General features: G+C 39.7%; 3 protein-coding genes across 9 annotated transcripts in view; 2 read left to right on the top strand and 1 right to left on the bottom strand.

The window, feature by feature from the left end:
* The window catches only part of flvcr2a (FLVCR choline and putative heme transporter 2a), a 45,942-nt gene extending 41,443 nt beyond the window's left edge, over nt 1–4,499 (top strand). For all 4 annotated transcript variants that reach the window (XM_014182463.2, XM_014182394.2, XM_014182447.2 and 1 more), the window contains one exon: nt 3,106–4,499. Coding sequence is in view for 2 of the 4 variants with exons in the window: in XM_014182447.2 (XP_014037922.1) it covers nt 3,106–3,186 (81 nt within the window). In the remaining 2 variants the exon portion in view is untranslated. The remainder of the gene's footprint in view (nt 1–3,105) is intronic.
* Nucleotides 4,500–9,721: 5,222 nt separating this feature from the next.
* Nucleotides 9,722–11,754, bottom strand: erg28 (ergosterol biosynthesis 28 homolog). 4 transcript variants are annotated; one of them, XR_006769388.1, is made up of 6 exons: nt 11,548–11,754; nt 11,166–11,320; nt 10,828–10,918; nt 10,590–10,712; nt 10,188–10,384; nt 9,722–10,148 (listed from the first exon to the last, which is right to left on the bottom strand). XR_006769388.1 is itself a non-coding variant. In XM_014182206.2 (5 exons), the coding sequence occupies exons 2-5, from the start codon at nt 11,296–11,298 to the stop codon at nt 10,270–10,272; spliced, it is 462 nt and encodes a 153-aa protein (XP_014037681.1). In that variant the 5' UTR covers nt 11,299–11,320; nt 11,548–11,754; the 3' UTR covers nt 9,722–10,269. The 4 variants fall into 4 exon arrangements, 2 of the variants coding, with proteins under 2 accessions (XP_014037681.1, XP_014037734.1); XR_006769389.1 differs by having other exon boundaries at nt 10,594–10,712; XM_014182206.2 differs by having other exon boundaries at nt 9,722–10,384.
* A 483-nt stretch (nt 11,755–12,237) lies between these two features.
* Nucleotides 12,238–16,633, top strand: part of ttll5 (tubulin tyrosine ligase-like family, member 5) — an 88,646-nt gene continuing 84,250 nt past the window's right edge. The window contains exons 1-4 of the mRNA XM_045693911.1: nt 12,238–12,370; nt 12,820–12,976; nt 15,026–15,132; nt 15,255–15,337. Of these exons, the coding sequence (XP_045549867.1) occupies nt 12,918–12,976; nt 15,026–15,132; nt 15,255–15,337 (249 nt within the window). The 5' untranslated portion in view covers nt 12,238–12,370; nt 12,820–12,917. The remainder of the gene's footprint in view (nt 12,371–12,819; nt 12,977–15,025; nt 15,133–15,254; nt 15,338–16,633) is intronic.

Below are 16,633 nucleotides of genomic sequence, written 5' to 3'. Positions count from 1 at the left end.
TCAACAGATGTGCCGGGCCTGGCACAGCTGCTGGTATATGTCCGTTACATTTATGAGGGGGTCAATTAAGGAAGACATCCTCTTCTGCAAACCACTGGAAATTAGGACAACATGAGAGGATATTTTTAAAGTACTGGACAGCTTTGTGACATCAAATGGACTTTGGTGGTCAAGATGTGTTGGTATCTGTACTGATGGCGCAAAAGCCATGACAGGAAGACATAGTGGAGTGGTAACGCACGTGCAAGCAGTTGCTCCCGACGCAACGTATGTACACTGCAGCATCCACCGAGAGGCTCTTGCTGCCAAGGGAATGTCTGACAGCTTGAAAGACGTTTTGGACACGACAATAAAAATGGTTAACTTTGTTAAAGCAAGGCCCCTGAACTCTCGTGTATTTTCTGCATTATGCAATGATATGGGCAGCGACCATGTAATGCTTTTACAACATGCGGAAGTGGGCTGGTTATCAAGGGGAAAAGTATTGACACTTTTTTTTTAAATTGAGAGACAAGCTTGAAGTTTTCTTTTGTGACCATAATTTTCACTTGTCTGACCGCTTGCATGATGCCGAGTTTCTCACAGGACTGGCCTATCTGGCTGATGTTTTTTCTCGCCTGAATGATCTGAATCTAGGATTACTGGGACTCTCTCCAACTATATTCAACGTGTGGGACAAAATTCAGGCTATGATTAAGAAGTTGGAGCTCTTCTCTGTCTGCATTAACAAGGACAACACACAGGTCTTTCCATCATTGTTTGATTTTTTGTGTGCAAATTAACTAAAGCTTACGGACAATGTCAAATGTGATATAGCGAAGCACCTGAGTGAGCTGGGTGCGCAATTACGCAGGTACTTTCCCGAAACGTACGACACAAATAACTGGATTTGTTATCCCTTCATGCCCTGCCTCCAGTTCACTTACCGATATCTGAACAAGAGAGCTTCATTGAAATTGCAACAAGCGATTCTGTGAAAATTTAAGTTAATCAGATTTCTGGATAGGGCTGCGCTCAGTTTCTTGCCTTGGCAAATCGGGCTGTTAAGACACTGACGTACTTTGCAACCACGTACCTATGTGAGAGTGGATTCTCAGCCCTCACTAGCATGAAAACTAAATACAGGCACAGACTGTGTGTGGAAAATTATTTAAGACTGAGACTCTCTCCAATACAACCCAACATTGCAGAGTTATGTGTATCCTTTCAAGCACACCCTTCTCATTAACCTGTGGTGAGTTGTTCACAATTTTTGATGAGCAAATAAGGTTTTATATGTAAAATGGCTAAATAAAGAGCAAAATTATTGATTATTATTATATTATTATTTGTGCCCTGGTCCTATAAGAGCTCTTTGTCACTTCCCACGAGCCTGGTTTGACAAAAACTCACACTCATTCTTATGTTTAATAAATATATTGTTTAGTGTGTGTGTGTGGCAGGCTTACAATGATCAAAAAACAACATTTGAGAGTGCGCTGACCCTGGTGCTAGAGGGGGTACGCAGCTGGAGGTTGAATATTTAAGGGGTACGGGACTATAACATGTTTGGGAACCAAACGCAAACGCCTGTTTGTGTCTTATTTATGCTTAATTTACGAATATGTATTGTTTTCCAGATAATGCATAGAGCCCTGAGTTTATTATCCCCTTGATACCATGGCTATAATTTAACACATTTGCCACTAGCAATGTGTTCATTTGCAAGTAGAAATGTGTTCAACATCCACTGAAGTAGCTTGCAAGTTTACAAGATAGCTACAGTAGTTGCCATGGTAACCAAACAAAGAGACTTGCTAGTTTATTTCTGTTTTTATTTTATTCAAGTAAAAGTGAAAGTCACCCAGTAAAATACTGCTTGAGTAAAAGTCTTAAAATATTTGGTTCTAAACATACTTAAGTATCACAAGTAAATGTAATTGCTAAAATATACTTAAAAATCAAAAGTAAAAGTATAAATCAATTCAAATTCCTTATATTAAGCAAAGCAGATGGCACCATTTTCTTGTTTAGAAAATTTACAGATAGTCAGGGGCACACTCCAACACTCAGAAATCATTTACAAATTATGCATGTGTTAGTGAGTCCACCAGATCAGAGGCAGTAGGGATGACCACGTGTTCTCTTGATAAGTGCATGAATTGGACCATTTTCCTGTCCTGCCAAGCATTCAAAATGTAAGAAGTACTTTTGGGTGTCAAAGAAAATGTATGGAGTAAAAAGTACATAATTTTCTATAGGAATGTAGTGAAGTAAAAGTAAAAGTTGTCAAAAATATAAATAGTAAAGTACAGATACCCATAAAAACTACTTATAGTACTTTAAGTATTTTTACTTAAGTCCTTTACACCACTGAAGATTTTTACATTTACATTTTAGTCATTTAGCAGACGCTCTTATCCAGAGCGACTTACAGTAGTGAATGCATACATTTCATACATTTATTTTCCCCGTACTGGTCCCCCGTGGGAATCGAACCCACAACCCTGGCGTTGCAAACACCATGCTCTACCAACCAATACTGTTTTCAATTCAACTTTTGCTTTCAAAAACATGTAAAAATGAACTATAGCCATTGAATTCTACCATGCAAACATACAGTGTGTTATTTAAGCAACAAGGCCCGTGGGGGTGTGGTATATGGCCAATATACCATGGCTAATGCTGTTCTTATGCGCGACGCAACACGGAGTGCTTGGATACAGCCCTTAGCCTAGGTATGTTGGCCATATACTACAAACCCCAAAGGTACCTTATTGCTATTATAAACTGGTTACAAAAGTAATTAGAACAGTCAAAATAAATGTTTTGTCATACCCGTGGTATATGGTCTCATATACCACGGCTTTCAGACAATCAGCATTCAGGGCTCGACCATAAAGGGAAATAATGCACACTCTAGAATGTCCTTCAAGCCAATCAGAAAGGAGTATTCAACAATGTTATGGTATAATGAGACCCGATAAGATGTTCTGTTGTTTGCAAGCTTCACCTCAATTGAAATAACACAATTTAAAGTTTTAACATGTAGTACCAATACATAATATAATATTGGAACATCATTAGGAAAATCTGATTTCTAATAGTAATGTTTTGATTTGACAGAAACAGGCAAGTCACCCACAGGAAGGCCTCTCAGCCAGCTACACTGAAGGAGGTCAAAGTATAAGGAGGAAATCAAGTTGAACGGGTGTGAAAAGAAAGAAATCCCATCATACACTTGGAATCACACAGGTTCTCCCTCTACAGCAAATTACTTGTCAGAAGATAATGGTTTGATTATCAAGCACAACCAAGGGTATTTCAATTTTTTTTGTGCTGATAATTCATATTTAACTGTCACTTTTTGAGAGTTCACTATGAATTGTTTATATTTACATTTGGTTTCTCTAGCTTTAAATGTCTCCAATCTAAATATTATAAATGTTGATGTCTGTGCATTTTGATAAGAGCAATATTCAAACTGTGCTTTTTGTTTCCTGACATTTGACCAATACCATACTGGAGGAGAAAGTATTAATGTAACTGTTCTATTTTTGGAATTTGTTAAGTTTAGTTAAAATTAGACTACAGATTCAGTGGTTTCAGTTGAATGGCAGTCTGTTCAGAGGGCCGATCCAGTCAAGCCAACTCACCTAGTGGCTTAACAGGATTTTGAGATTGTTATCTGCCATATAGGATTACAAGGAGATAATTATGAGTAAATCAAATCAAATCAAATTGTATTTGTCACATGCGCCGAATACAACAGGTGTAGACCTTACAGTGAAATGCTAACATACAAGACCTTAACCAACAATGCAATTTTAAGAAAAATACATGTTAAGTAAAAAATAGATAAGTAAAAAATAATAAATAAAAGTAACAAGTACTGCTGATAATGGTGAATATGGTTGATACTGTGCATCTGAGTATGTCTCGTAAGGACTCAACCTCTTTAACCACATTCTTAGAACTTTGGGACGATTCTATTTCATATTTCTCTGCATTGACTTGTTAAATAGCCTTTAAAGGAACCCAATGATAACAGAATGTGAGCAAAAAATCATTAGCGTGGCGAGAGACAATCCAATGGACTTTTTGGAAGTAGGCTAGTGTTGTATTTTCTAAAGTATATGATTTCTTTGACCTGTAGTTTTGTTACTGAGAAACCTTTTTCATCTGCTTATTTGACTTGATGTGTTGCGGTTAGAAGTTGTCCAGTGATTTTTATTTTTTAATGATTGTGTAATCTTATAAGAAGTGTTTTTCACTCAAATGATACAGTATATTGTTTTGTATAATCATTGTATATACAGTACCAGTCAAACGTTTGGACACACCAACTCATTCAAGGGATTCTCTTTATTGTTACTATTTTCTAAATTGTAGAATAATTGTGAAGACATCAAAGCTATGAAATAACACATATGGAATCATGTAGTAACCAAAAAAGTGTTAAACAAATCAAAATATATTTCATATTTGAGATTCTTCAAAGGAGCCACCCTTTGCCTCGATGACAGCTTTGCACATTCTTGGCATTCTCTGAACCAGCTTCATGAGGTAGTCACCTGGATTGCATTTCAATTAACAGGTGTGCCTACTTAAAAGTGAATTTGTGGAATTTCTTCCATTCTTAATGCATTTGAGCCAATCAGTTGTGTTGTGAAAAGGTAGGGGGGTATACAGAAGATAGCCCTATTTGGTAAAAAACCAAGTCCATATTATGGCAAGAACAGCTCAAATAAGCAAAGAGAAATGACAGTCCATGATTACTTTAAGACATGAATGTCAGTCAATGCGGAACATTTCAAGAACTTTGAAAGTTTCTTTAAGTGCAGTCGCAAAAACCATCAAGCTTTATGATGAAATTGGTTCTCATGAGGACCGCCACAGGAAAGGAAGGCCCAGAGTTACCTCTGCTGCAGAGGATAAGTTCATTAGAGTTACCAGCCTCAGAAATTGCAGCCTAAATAAATGCTTCACAGAGTTCAAGTAACAGACACGTCTCAACATCAACTGTTCAGAGGAGACTGTGTGAATCAGGCCTTCGTGGTTGAATTGCTGCAAAGAAATCACTACTAAAGGACACCAATAATAAGAAGAGACTTGCTTGGGCCAAGAAACACGAGCAATGGACATTAGACTGGTGGAATCTGTCCTTTGGTCTGATGAGTCCAAATTTGAGATTTTTCGTTCCAACCGACGTGTCTTTGTGAGATGCAGAGTAGGTGAATGGATGATCTCCACATGAGGTTCCCACCGTGAAGCATGGAGGTGGTGGTGTGATGGTGCTTTGCTGGTGTCACTGTCAGTGATTTATTTTGAATTCAAGGCACACTTAACCAGCATGGCTATCACAGCATTCTGCAGCGATACGCTATCCCATCTAGTTTGCGCTGAGTGGGACTATCCTTTGTTTTTCAACAGGACAATGACCCAACACACCTCCAGGCTGTGTAAGGGCTATTTGACCAAGAAGGAGAGTGATGGAGTGCTGCATCAGATGACCTGGCCTCCACAATCACCTGACCTCAACCCAATTGAGATGGTTTGGGATGAGTTGGACCACAGAGTGAAGGAAAAGCAGCCAACAAATGCTCAGCATGTGGGAAGTCCTTTAAGACTGTTGGAAAAGCATTCCAGGTGAAGCTGTTTAAGAGCATGCCAAGAGTGTGCAAAGCTGTCAAGGCAAAGGGTGGGAATCTAAAATCTATTTTGATTTGTTTAACACTTTTTTTGTTACTACATGATTTCATGTGTTCTTTCATAGTTTTGATGTATTCACTATTATTGTAAAATGCAGAAAAATAGTAAAAATAAATAAAAACCCTGTCTAGAGTGTGCAATGCTGTCATCAATGCAAACGGTGACTCTAAAATATATTTTGATTTGTTTAAATTTTTGTTGTGTTACTACATGATTCCATATGTGTTATTTCATAGTGTTGATGTCTTCACTATTATTCAGCAATGTAGAAAATAGTACAAATAAACAAGAACCCTTGAATGAGTAGGTGTCTAAACTTTTGACTGGTACTGTATATGTACAGTACATAGCTTGTACCCATACACATCGACTTGGTACTGGTACTCCCTTTTTATATAGCCATGTTATTTTCTACTCCCTTTATATAGCTATGTTACGTTACAGCCTTCTAAAATTGATTAAATTGTTTTCCCCCTCAATCTACAGACAATACCCCATAATGACCACTCAAAAACTGTTTTATTTTTGCAAATTAATAAAAATAAAAATAAATCACATTTACATAAATATTCAGATCCTTTACTCAGTACTTTGTTGAAGCACCTTTGGCAGCGATTACAGCCTCGACTCTTCTTGGGTATGACGCTGCAAGCTTGGCACACCTGTATTTGGGGCGTTTCTCCCATTCTCTGCAGATCCTCTCAAGCTCTGTCAGGTTGGATGGGGAGCGTCGCTGCACAGCTATTTTCAGGTCTCTCCAGAGATGTTCGATCGGGTTCAAGTCTGGGCTCTGGCTGGGCCACTCAAGGACATTCAGAGACTTGTCCCGAAGCTACTCCTGCGTTGTCTTGGCTGTGTGCTTAGGGTCATTGTCCTGATGGAAGGTGAACCTTCACCCCAGTCTGAGGTCCTGAGTGCTCTGGAGCAGGTTTTCATCAAGGATCTCTCTGTACTTTGCTCCGTTCATCCTTCCCTTGATCCTGACTAGTCTCCCAGTCCCTGCCACTGAAAAACAGTCTCATAGCAAAGGGTCTGTATATTTATGTAAATAAGGTATTTCTGTTTTTTTATTTCTAGTAAATGTGCCAATTTCTCAACCGGTTTTCACTTTGTGTGTGTGGATGAGGAAAACATTTATTTAATTCATTTATAGTAAGGTTGTAACGTAACAAAATGTGGAAAATGTCAAGGGGTCTGAATACTTTCCGAATGCACTGTATAGCCATGTTATTTTTATTCGTTATTCACTGTCACCATTTTTTTTTAAATTAAATTGATCTTTAATTTTGCATTGTTGGACAGGACCTGTAAGTAAGCGTGTGACGACAAATTATTTCATTTCAAAGCGGATTTGATGATGCGCAATTTATAGACTATAATGAAATGTTTAAATGCTGAGCGCTATATGTCCCTAACAGCCTATTGTGTCGCACTCGCACATGCTTCAGTGTATTTCTTTATAGGCTTCAAATAATTGAAATAATATAGCCTAGGTAATTCATTTTCGTTCCTTCTTAGGCTCCCTGTCTGGCTCCTGACGTATCTAGAGTGTTTATATGCTGTTTAATATGACATGTAGCCTATTTGAAATTATGTGCGCTTCTTACATTCACAAAATAGTCTAACAAGCAAAATGATGAACGCGATCTGCTTTATCTTTTACCTAGTGCACAAGTTGACTGCAGGTATTTATTTAAAAAGTACTAATATTCAAATGTGTATTAAAAAATGTAATATTGGGTATTGATCTTATTGGAAAGTCATACTGATGGTATTTTGAAATACCCCAGGATACCGCATATATGGTGTACCGCCCAACCCTACCCACCTGTTTATTTTAAACCATAACCTCTATATACTTTCTTGTTTTAAAGCCTAGTTTGTCAGAAAGGTCCAGTTTTTAGGAATCCACAAATTGCCATGCCAAGACAACAACCTTTCCCTCATCTTCAGTAAGACAATGGAGCTGATCATGGACTACAGGAAACGGAGGGCCGAGCATGCCCCCATTCACATCGACGGTGCTGTAGTGGAGCAGGTCGAGAGCTTCAAAGTCCTCGGTGTCCATATCACTAAGGATTTATCATGGTCCAAACACCAACACGGTCGTGAAGAGGGCACGACAACGCCTCTTCCCCCTCATGAGGCTGAAAAGATTTGGCATCGGTCCTCAGATCCTCAAAGTTCTACAGCTGCACCATTGAGAGAATCTTGCCTGGCTGCATCACCGCTTGGTATATCAACTGCTTGGCATCCAACCTCAAGGCGCTACAGAGGGTAATGCATACGGCCCAGTACATCACTGGTGTCGAAAGTACAAGGTGTCGAAAGTGTTCCGCAGGGATGCTGGCCCATATTGCCTCCAATGCTTCCCACAGTTTTGTCAATTTGGCTGGATGTCCTTTGCGTGGTGGACCACTCTTGATACCCACAGGAAACGATTTAGTGTGAAAAACCAGTTCTTTACACAAACCGGTGCTCCTACTACCATACCCTGTTCAAAGGCACTTAAATCTTTTGTCTTGCCTATTCACTCTCTGAATGGCACACGTGCGTGCGTCCGTGCACACACACACACACAATCCATGTTTCAATTGTCTCAAGGCTTAAAAATCATTCTTTAACCTGTCTCCTCCCCTTCATCTACACTGATTTCAAGTGGATTTAACAAGTGACATTCATAAGTGATCATAGACTGACCAGGTGAAAGCTGTCATTGTAATGTTTTGTATATGCAGTGTACTTCCACTGACACCCCAACACACACAGACACATACGCCCACACGCACAAACATGCATACTGACGCCACACACATACGCTCCTGCTAGTCACTTTACCTCTACCTATACTACCAGTCAAAACAGCTCATTTGTGGAATTTCTTTCCTTATTGCGTTTGAGCCAATCAGTTGTGTTGTGACAAGGTACAGTAGGGCCTTCTTCTGTATACCACCCCATCTGGTAAAAGTCCATATTATGGCAAGAACAGCTGAATTAAGCAAAGAGAAACGACAGTCCATCATTACTTTAAGACATGAAGGTCAGTTATTCCGGACATCTCAACATCAACTGTTCAGAGGAGACTGCGTAAATCAGGCCTTCATGGTCGAATTACTGCAAAGACACCACTACTAAACGACACCAAAATAAAGAAGAGACTTGCTTGGGCCAAGAAACATGAGTAATGAATATTAGACCAGTGGAAATCTGTCCTTTAGTCTGAGTCCAATTTTGTGATTTTTGGTTCCAACCGCCGTGTCTTTGTGAGATGCAGACTAGGTGAACGGATGATCTCCGCATGTGTGGTTTCCACCGTGAAGCATGGAGTAGGAGGTGTGGGGGTGTTTTGCTGGTGACACTGTCTTTGATTTATTTATAATTCAAGGCATACTTAACCAGCATGGCTACCTCAGCATTCTTCAGTGATACGCCATCCCATCTGGTTTGCGCTTAGTGGGATTATGAATTGTTGTTCAACAGGACAATGATCCAACACACCTCCAGGCTGGTCAAATAGCCCTTACACAATGAGCGTGGTGGAGTGCTGCATCAGATGACCTGGCTTCCACAATCACCCAACCTCAACCCAATTGAGATGGTTTGGACCACAGAGTGAAGGAAAAGCAGCATATGTGGGAACTCCTTCAAGACTGTTGGAAAAGCATTTCTCATGAAGCTGGTTGAGAGAATGTCTAGTGTGCAATGCTGTCATCAAGGCAAAGGGTGACTCTAAGAATCTAAAATATATTTTGATTTGTTTAAATTTTTGGGGGGTTACTACCTGATTCCATATGTGTTATTTCATAGTGTTGATGTCTTCACTATTATTCAGCAATGTAGAAAATAGTACAAATAAACAAGAACCCTTGAATGAGTGAGTAGGTGTCTAAACTTTTGACTGGTACTGTACAAATGGTGATGCAATTTTAAAACGCTTGTCATACTCTGTAATGAAGAACATAATTATAGTATTGTAAAACTGTTTGGACAAATTCTCAGATACTGTGAACAATTGCACCTGGTAATCTGGTGAACTAAAAGTTTTTTGTTTTTTTTTAATTGAGAAAAATGCTCTCTGTTATTTTATTCATGGACATGTTACACCACAGACACAATCCAGTAACATACAGAAATCACTCACTATCACTCAGAGCAGTTTAGAAAGCAAGACAAAAGGCCCAATGTTGAGATCCTCCATTAAAGTACTGTGAATGACAGATGTCAAAATCCACAGTCACAAGCCCTATCACACAATCAAACTATAATTAATACATAAATCATCTCTACATTATTATTGTACATCATGAAACATTGATAGACAATCACTGTTCAATTTTCAGTGTAAGAGTGAAACAGCTGTAGCCATAAAAACCATAGTATATTGTAGCACATGTACATTTCACGAAGCACAGGAACGAGTCACCTGCAAAATAAATCCCCCTTATTGCATAGCCCGTCTTAAAAAAAGTTTACACATATTGGACTCTTGTCTTTGTGTACATACAGTATAATAAATATACCACTCATTCTTCAAGGCAAGAAGCAGTAGACTATCCCACAGCTTTCTCTAGAGGTGGGCTAAAACAGTTTTCTGCTGCTCGGAATCAGTTCCGCTTCTTCTGCCGTGCACCCACCTCTTCCTGATGCTCTGGAACACACTGGTACCCAATCAGCATTCCCACAATAGAGAAACCTGGAGAGGTGAGAGGATGCAATGGGTTTACTCTGCAATAACAGACACCAGCTGCACAAGCTCTGAGCAAGTTCCATCAGACGAAACATTTAGTTGAGCGATGCACCTTATGTACCTGGTAGTTTGATGATTTGTTAATACTGTTGTTACTGGTTACCAAAACAAGCTCACTATTTGATCAGATGGGATTATAGAGCTGCAGTACCTACTCGCCACAATGAGAGGTGCCATAACGCCAATGGTCAGAGGTGCCGTTTTGTAGATGAAGGCTTCAGACAGGAAGTGTCCCAGAGCCAGTAGAAATGTCCACAGGGTGATGTGATAGAGCCTACATGAAGAGGAGACAATAACTATTTAAGATAACTCCCACAGAACACAAATCACAGTTTATGCACTCACTGTTGCATGAACAGACAACCGTGCAGGGATGCAGGACATCTTACGTTTTGTTCTGAATGTCTATGGCGCACGCGCAGCGGATAATTGACGACAACAATGTCCAGATTCCAAATGTTCTTGCTTGGAGGCCATTTACTGTAAAAAGGATGCAGAACCTACATGAAGTTCTCTGAATTCCTTGCACCTTGGAGGAGACTGAGCATACTGCTGTTGTAAAGCTCCTGTGATGTAGACAAATCAATGTGTAACCCAGTCTTCTACACAGGCATAATAACATCCTACAGGTTGGAACAAAATCCTGCACCCACACCCACCCTTGCACGGTAAGATCTATCATGGCCTGCTTTAGAGAGTGTTGCAATCCCGTGTAGAAACTACTCACCAAACTCTGGTGTCCCTGTGTAGAGTTTCTCAGAGAGGAAGCTGTGATCTCTGAAACTCTGGACGGTGTTTCCCATGGCAATGACAGACACCATGACCAACCAACTCCGCAGAACATTCAGAAAACGACTCATCCTTGCCTTCTGTGGGATGCACCTGCCAGACACATTGGCTGAGAGTAAGGGGCAGACAGCACAGCACTTTGCAAAAACGAACAAGAAAATAACAGCTTCATTCTGCTTGTTGCAGCTCAGATGAATGCTACAGTACCTGTCAGGTTGCAAGAACCACCATGATCGTAGGTACTATAGCTAACGTTAGCTACAACAGCAACCATCATTGCTAGCTCGATACAAACGAAATTATGTATGTGTCTAACTTACCTTCTAATATGTAGTTTATACCTGGGGCATACCCTGATACGACAGTGATCGGCGAGTCGAAATCAATAGGCATATAATGTCAACATGTCTGTAAAAACATTGCTAATGTTTGGAGATTGAGACTACCGTGTGAATCTCGCTATTGTACTGTCGCTCAATAACTAGCTGATATGGACATTCAATTTGGCCAATTATAGAGCTCAAAAGATGGCTTCATCATCGTCCCATTCATCACAATGGGTCGTTCGACTGGTAACGTGCTTTTAGGTTCCGCCTTATTTCGCTCATTCCACCAATCATTACAACACAAACCTTAGTTGAGACTGTGGGCGCGATTGATTTAGCTCTCGTGGTGCTCCCGGTCACAGGAGACTGAGTGGCGACGATTTACATTCCTACTATACAAATTAAAACACCAAAAATCTGTTATATTACTTTATCAATTGTTTTAATACTATGCTAGACAATGTAATTCGTCTTGAATATTCCAAAGCATTCCCTGCGTGACATTCTCTGACCAAATGCACCGATTCAGTAGTACATTGCAGGCATTGGAATGCCCAAGTCCGTTTTTATCCCTCAATAAAAACATTGGAATTCTTATTTATGATGCATATTTGGAATTATAGAAATTCATCACAAATTGGAAGTTGTGTGGCCAAAAAGGTCACGTGCTTGAGGACAGTGCGCATGCTCTCGCCATTGGTTGCCAGTCAGTTGTTGTAGTTACAAATAGGCTAGCTACAGGAAGACTTTTTATTATGGCTAGCTAGCTAACTGTGGTTCTTCGAATACAGAAGTTTATCCTATGCTAAAGAGTTGGGTATGTTTATATGGTAGTTTGACGGCTGTCATGATTTATAACCTGAATGTTAGCTTGCTCTCTCAATGAAACATATAGTTTGTATTACAAAACACAGTAAAGCTAGGTAGCTAATGTGCCAACCTTATTACCTAATTTAGCTATCTAGCTAAGTAGCTAACCAATCTCAGATGTTGCAGAAAGTTCCTAGCTGGCTGGTATCATGAGCTAGTAATATCTTTATAACATAGCTAGCTTTAGCTGTAATAGCAACACAAAATATTTTACATTGTTAGGGCTAGGTGTTTCACGGTCTATGATTCAGCTTGTTTCTGGGCAGTGCTAATATGGACTCATAATATTAATTTATGCATGGTTATTAATGATATATAACTTAACTCAATTGCAGACAGCAGTGAATTTCTTCAGTATGAAAATGCTGTGTTTTAACTGGACTGATATTTCAACAGTAGACGGTGAGAGCTGGAGATGCCCACAGTCATAACCCCAGATACCTGACTCAAAGCAGATTTAATCAGGAGGTACTTCCCCCTTCACTGTGGTGGAAATGCCAACTGTGATCCGGGATAAAGAGGATTCAGAGTCCTCCTCAGAGGACGAGCAAGAGTAAGTGGCTGTTCTGATTAAGTGTTTCTAATGGTTTTGTTACATTTCCTTCTAGTTGTAGAAAGCAACATTAGTGTGCTAAGTAACACAGAAAAATACACAGATCAATGTTTAAACTCATTGCCACCACAGAGATTCAATTCAAAGAGTTCTAGTATGTAATTCTATGCAACAATAATAAACACTGAAAGAACAGATCCCTGTATGATCTAAATATACTGTATAAAGTGTCAATATGTGGTTAAACTTAACTAGAGCTTACCGTGCAATCTAAATTAAGCCTGGCTTATTTGGTGTCTATAAATGTGATCAATTTGGCACGTAAATAGCCTGGCACCTCAAGTATGTCCTTAAATAGAACATGTACTACCACAGCAGAAGAGTCCAAGATGTTCACGGTCTTGTCTTCATCTAGTCCTGAATTCAAATTTCATTAGGCTACTAAACTCTTTGGCAACTAATTAATCTGCAAATGCACCTTAGCTCATTCTCATACAGCTGTAATGTAATCTGTAAAAAATGTATAGAATAGTCCTATCTCAGACCTGGTCATCAGAGACTAAAATGTATTATTTAAGTAAAGTGTCTTGAGTGCCAGACAAATCTCCCTCAAGACATGCAATAGGCCTACATAATTATGCACTGCTTGCTTAATATTGGACTGAGTTTGACATCTATGACCTGAGCCTATATTAGGTAGATACTGGTTTATTACTGGTGGTGATGCTGCAGGGCACAAGCCTAACTATTACATCTCATTAAAGCTCACTATAGTGGCACAGTTTTGTCTGACATGCCTAAATACCTGAGCCAGGAGCAGGTATTGTTTACTACCGCGCCCAACCTTATCTAGAATGGTCAAGTCTGATAGTTCTTCTCCAGCAGCAGGCCATCTTAAGTGTGGATTTACATTAGTAAAATATGTGTAGTAAGATTTATCGCTCTTCAACATCAGATTTGCAACTTTTCTGTTTACCCTATCCTTACTTTATCCTTGGATATAGTGTGGCCGAAGCCAAATTCCTGCTTTGTGTGTACCTATTAGCATACCATAATAAAATAGTATATAGACAAACAAAATAAAGATAGCAATTCAAACTGATATACAGGAGGTTCTCATCTAAATCATATTGCACATAATGTTGCGCACTTGATTAATGCAACGATTCAGAAATGTGTGGATGTTTTAAAAGCCTTTTACTGTAAAAAGGAAGCAGAACCTAAATGAAGTTCTCTGAATTCCTTGCACCTTGGAGGAGACTGAGCATACTGCTGTTGTAAAGCTCCTGTGATGTAGACAAATCAATGTGTAACCCAGTCTTCTACACAGGCATAATAACATCCTACAGGTTTTGGCAAACAGACCAAAAATACTGTACTGGTATTAAGGTAATTTTTGCAGGGACATGTGTTGTGGGACAGCAATTTTCATTACACTATAGCACTCAGGGGTGTAGATGTGTCCCACACTATCTCCGGTGGTAGTGGGAGAAACGTCTCTCAGAGAGATTTGAATCTAGATCCGACTCTTTACACTACAAAAATATATTTCCTGGGACTAGTATGTGTCATGTAAAGAGGCCCTTATCTCCACCATGGTCACTGATAGAACCAGACACAACCAACCTATCAGATATTTTCAGTGCAATGTTACCAGAGTGTTTGTTACTTGACAGGTTTGTTATTGTTCAGTATCCATGAGCCTGTGTGTGGCTCGACCACTCTCTGCTCCGCTAATGTAAACACCTTGTCAGATTGCATTCCACCACACTAAGGGTAGCATCATCAGGACTCTAAACTCAACATAAAGAGACATTAAAGACATGTTGGAAAGGGTTTACAGCTTTAGGCTAATGGTATGCTGTGTTTTAGATACTCTTCCCTCTCATTTAGGTTCTTGTTTTATTGGACTTTATATGGGTATTTTGTCACCCATATTTTATTTTTTGAGCTTAAAGTATAAACTCTACTCTTGAGTAGCTTGACCCTGCATGACCCTCTCAATGTAAGAATAATACTTTATTGATCTGTTTTTCTCTGTCTCATCAGGGACCATCCTTGCATTGCCTGGAGTGGCCTCAGCAGGAAGATCCCAGTCCTGGTGTTCTTTGCTGAAGCCATCGTCTCTAAAGATGGAAACATCCGTTCTGTTGGAGGTACGATGTCCATAAGAAACATTCTAAAGATATGAGAGTATAGAATTCTGTTGAATTCATATCCTGGCCCAATCCTTTAATTTCTGTTGAATGATAATGTTATGTTCATATTTTGTCTTTAGAACGGTACAACCTGGCCTTCAAGATTGTGCGCACGGAGAGCCGGCTGGTTCGTGGCTTACTGACCACTCATGGATTCCATGAGGTATTACATGAAATCGCATTCTGATTCACTTGCACATACAGTACCAGTCAAAAGTTTGAACACACCTACATTTTCTTTATTTTGACTATTTTTCTACATAAAAAAAGTGTTACACAAATCAAAATATATTTGATATTCTTCAAAGCAGCCACCCTTTGCCTTGATGACAGCTTTGCACACTCTTGGAATTCTCTCATCTTTCTTCACCTGGAATGCTTTTCCAACAGTCTTGAAGTAGTTCCCACATATGCTGAGCACTGCTTTTCCTTCACTCTGCGGTCTAACTCATCCCAAACCATCTCAATATGGTTGAGGTTAGGTGATTGTGGAGGCCAGGTCATCTGATGCAGCACTCATCACTCTCCTTCTTGGTCAAATAGCCCTTACACAGCCTGGAGGTGTGTTGGGTCATTGTGCTGTTGAAAAATAAATGATAGTCCCACTAAGCGCAAACCAGATGGGATGGTGTATTGCTGCAGAATGCTGTGATAGCCATGCTGGTTAAGTGTGCCTTGAATTCAAAATAAATCACCGACAGTGTCACCAGCAAAGCACCCCGACACCACCGCACCTCCTCCATGCTTCACGGTGGGAACCACACATGCGGAGATAATTCGTTCACCTACTCTGCGTCTCACAAAGACACGTCGGTTGGAACCAAAATTCTTGCATCCGACCAAAGGACAGATTTCCACCTGTCTAATGTCCATTGCTTGTGTTTCTTGGCCCAAACAAGTCTCTTCTTATTGGTATCCTTTAGGAGTGGTTTCTTTGCAGCAATTTGACCATGAAGGCCTGATTCACGCAGTCTCCTCTGAACAGCATTTTTTTGGGCTGCAATTTCTGAGGCTGGTAACTCTAATGACCTTATCCTCTGCAGCAGAGCTAACTCTGGGTCTTTCATTCCTGTGGCGGTCCTCATGCGAGCCAGTTTCATCAAAGCGCTGGATGGTTTTTGCGACTGCACTTGAAGAACCTTTCAAAGTTCTTGACATTTTCCGAATTGACTGACCTTAAAGTATTGATGGACTGTCGTTTCTCTTTGCTTATTTGAGCTGTTCTTGCCATAATATGGACTTGTTTTTTTTACCAAATAGGGCTATCTTCTGTATACCACCCCTACCTTTTCACAACATTTACATTTACGTCATTTAGCAGATTCTCTTATCCAGAGCGACTTACAAATTGGTGCATTCACAACACAACTGATTGGCTCAAAGGAAAGAAATTCCACTATTTAACTTTTAACAAGGCACACCTGTTAATTGAAATGCATTCCAGGTGTCTACCTCATGA

The sequence above is a fragment of the Salmo salar genome, chromosome ssa01 (genome assembly GCF_905237065.1).
Source record: "Salmo salar chromosome ssa01, Ssal_v3.1, whole genome shotgun sequence".
NCBI lineage: Eukaryota > Metazoa > Chordata > Actinopteri > Salmoniformes > Salmonidae > Salmo > Salmo salar.
The sequence above is the reverse complement of the archived record's forward strand: the minus strand, read 5'-3'. Positions and strand labels throughout refer to the sequence as shown.

Coding starts and splice junctions, on each gene's coding strand:
- erg28 (XM_014182206.2), bottom strand. CDS start 11,298: ATGAGTCGTTTTCTGAATGTTCTGCGGAGTTGGTTGGTCATGGTGTCT. Junction 10,919..11,165: donor CACAGGGACACCAGAGTTTG/GTGAGTAGTTTC, acceptor TCCTTTTTACAG/TAAATGGCCTCCAAGCAAGA. Junction 10,713..10,827: donor ATAGACATTCAGAACAAAAC/GTAAGATGTCCT, acceptor CTCTTCATGTAG/GCTCTATCACATCACCCTGT.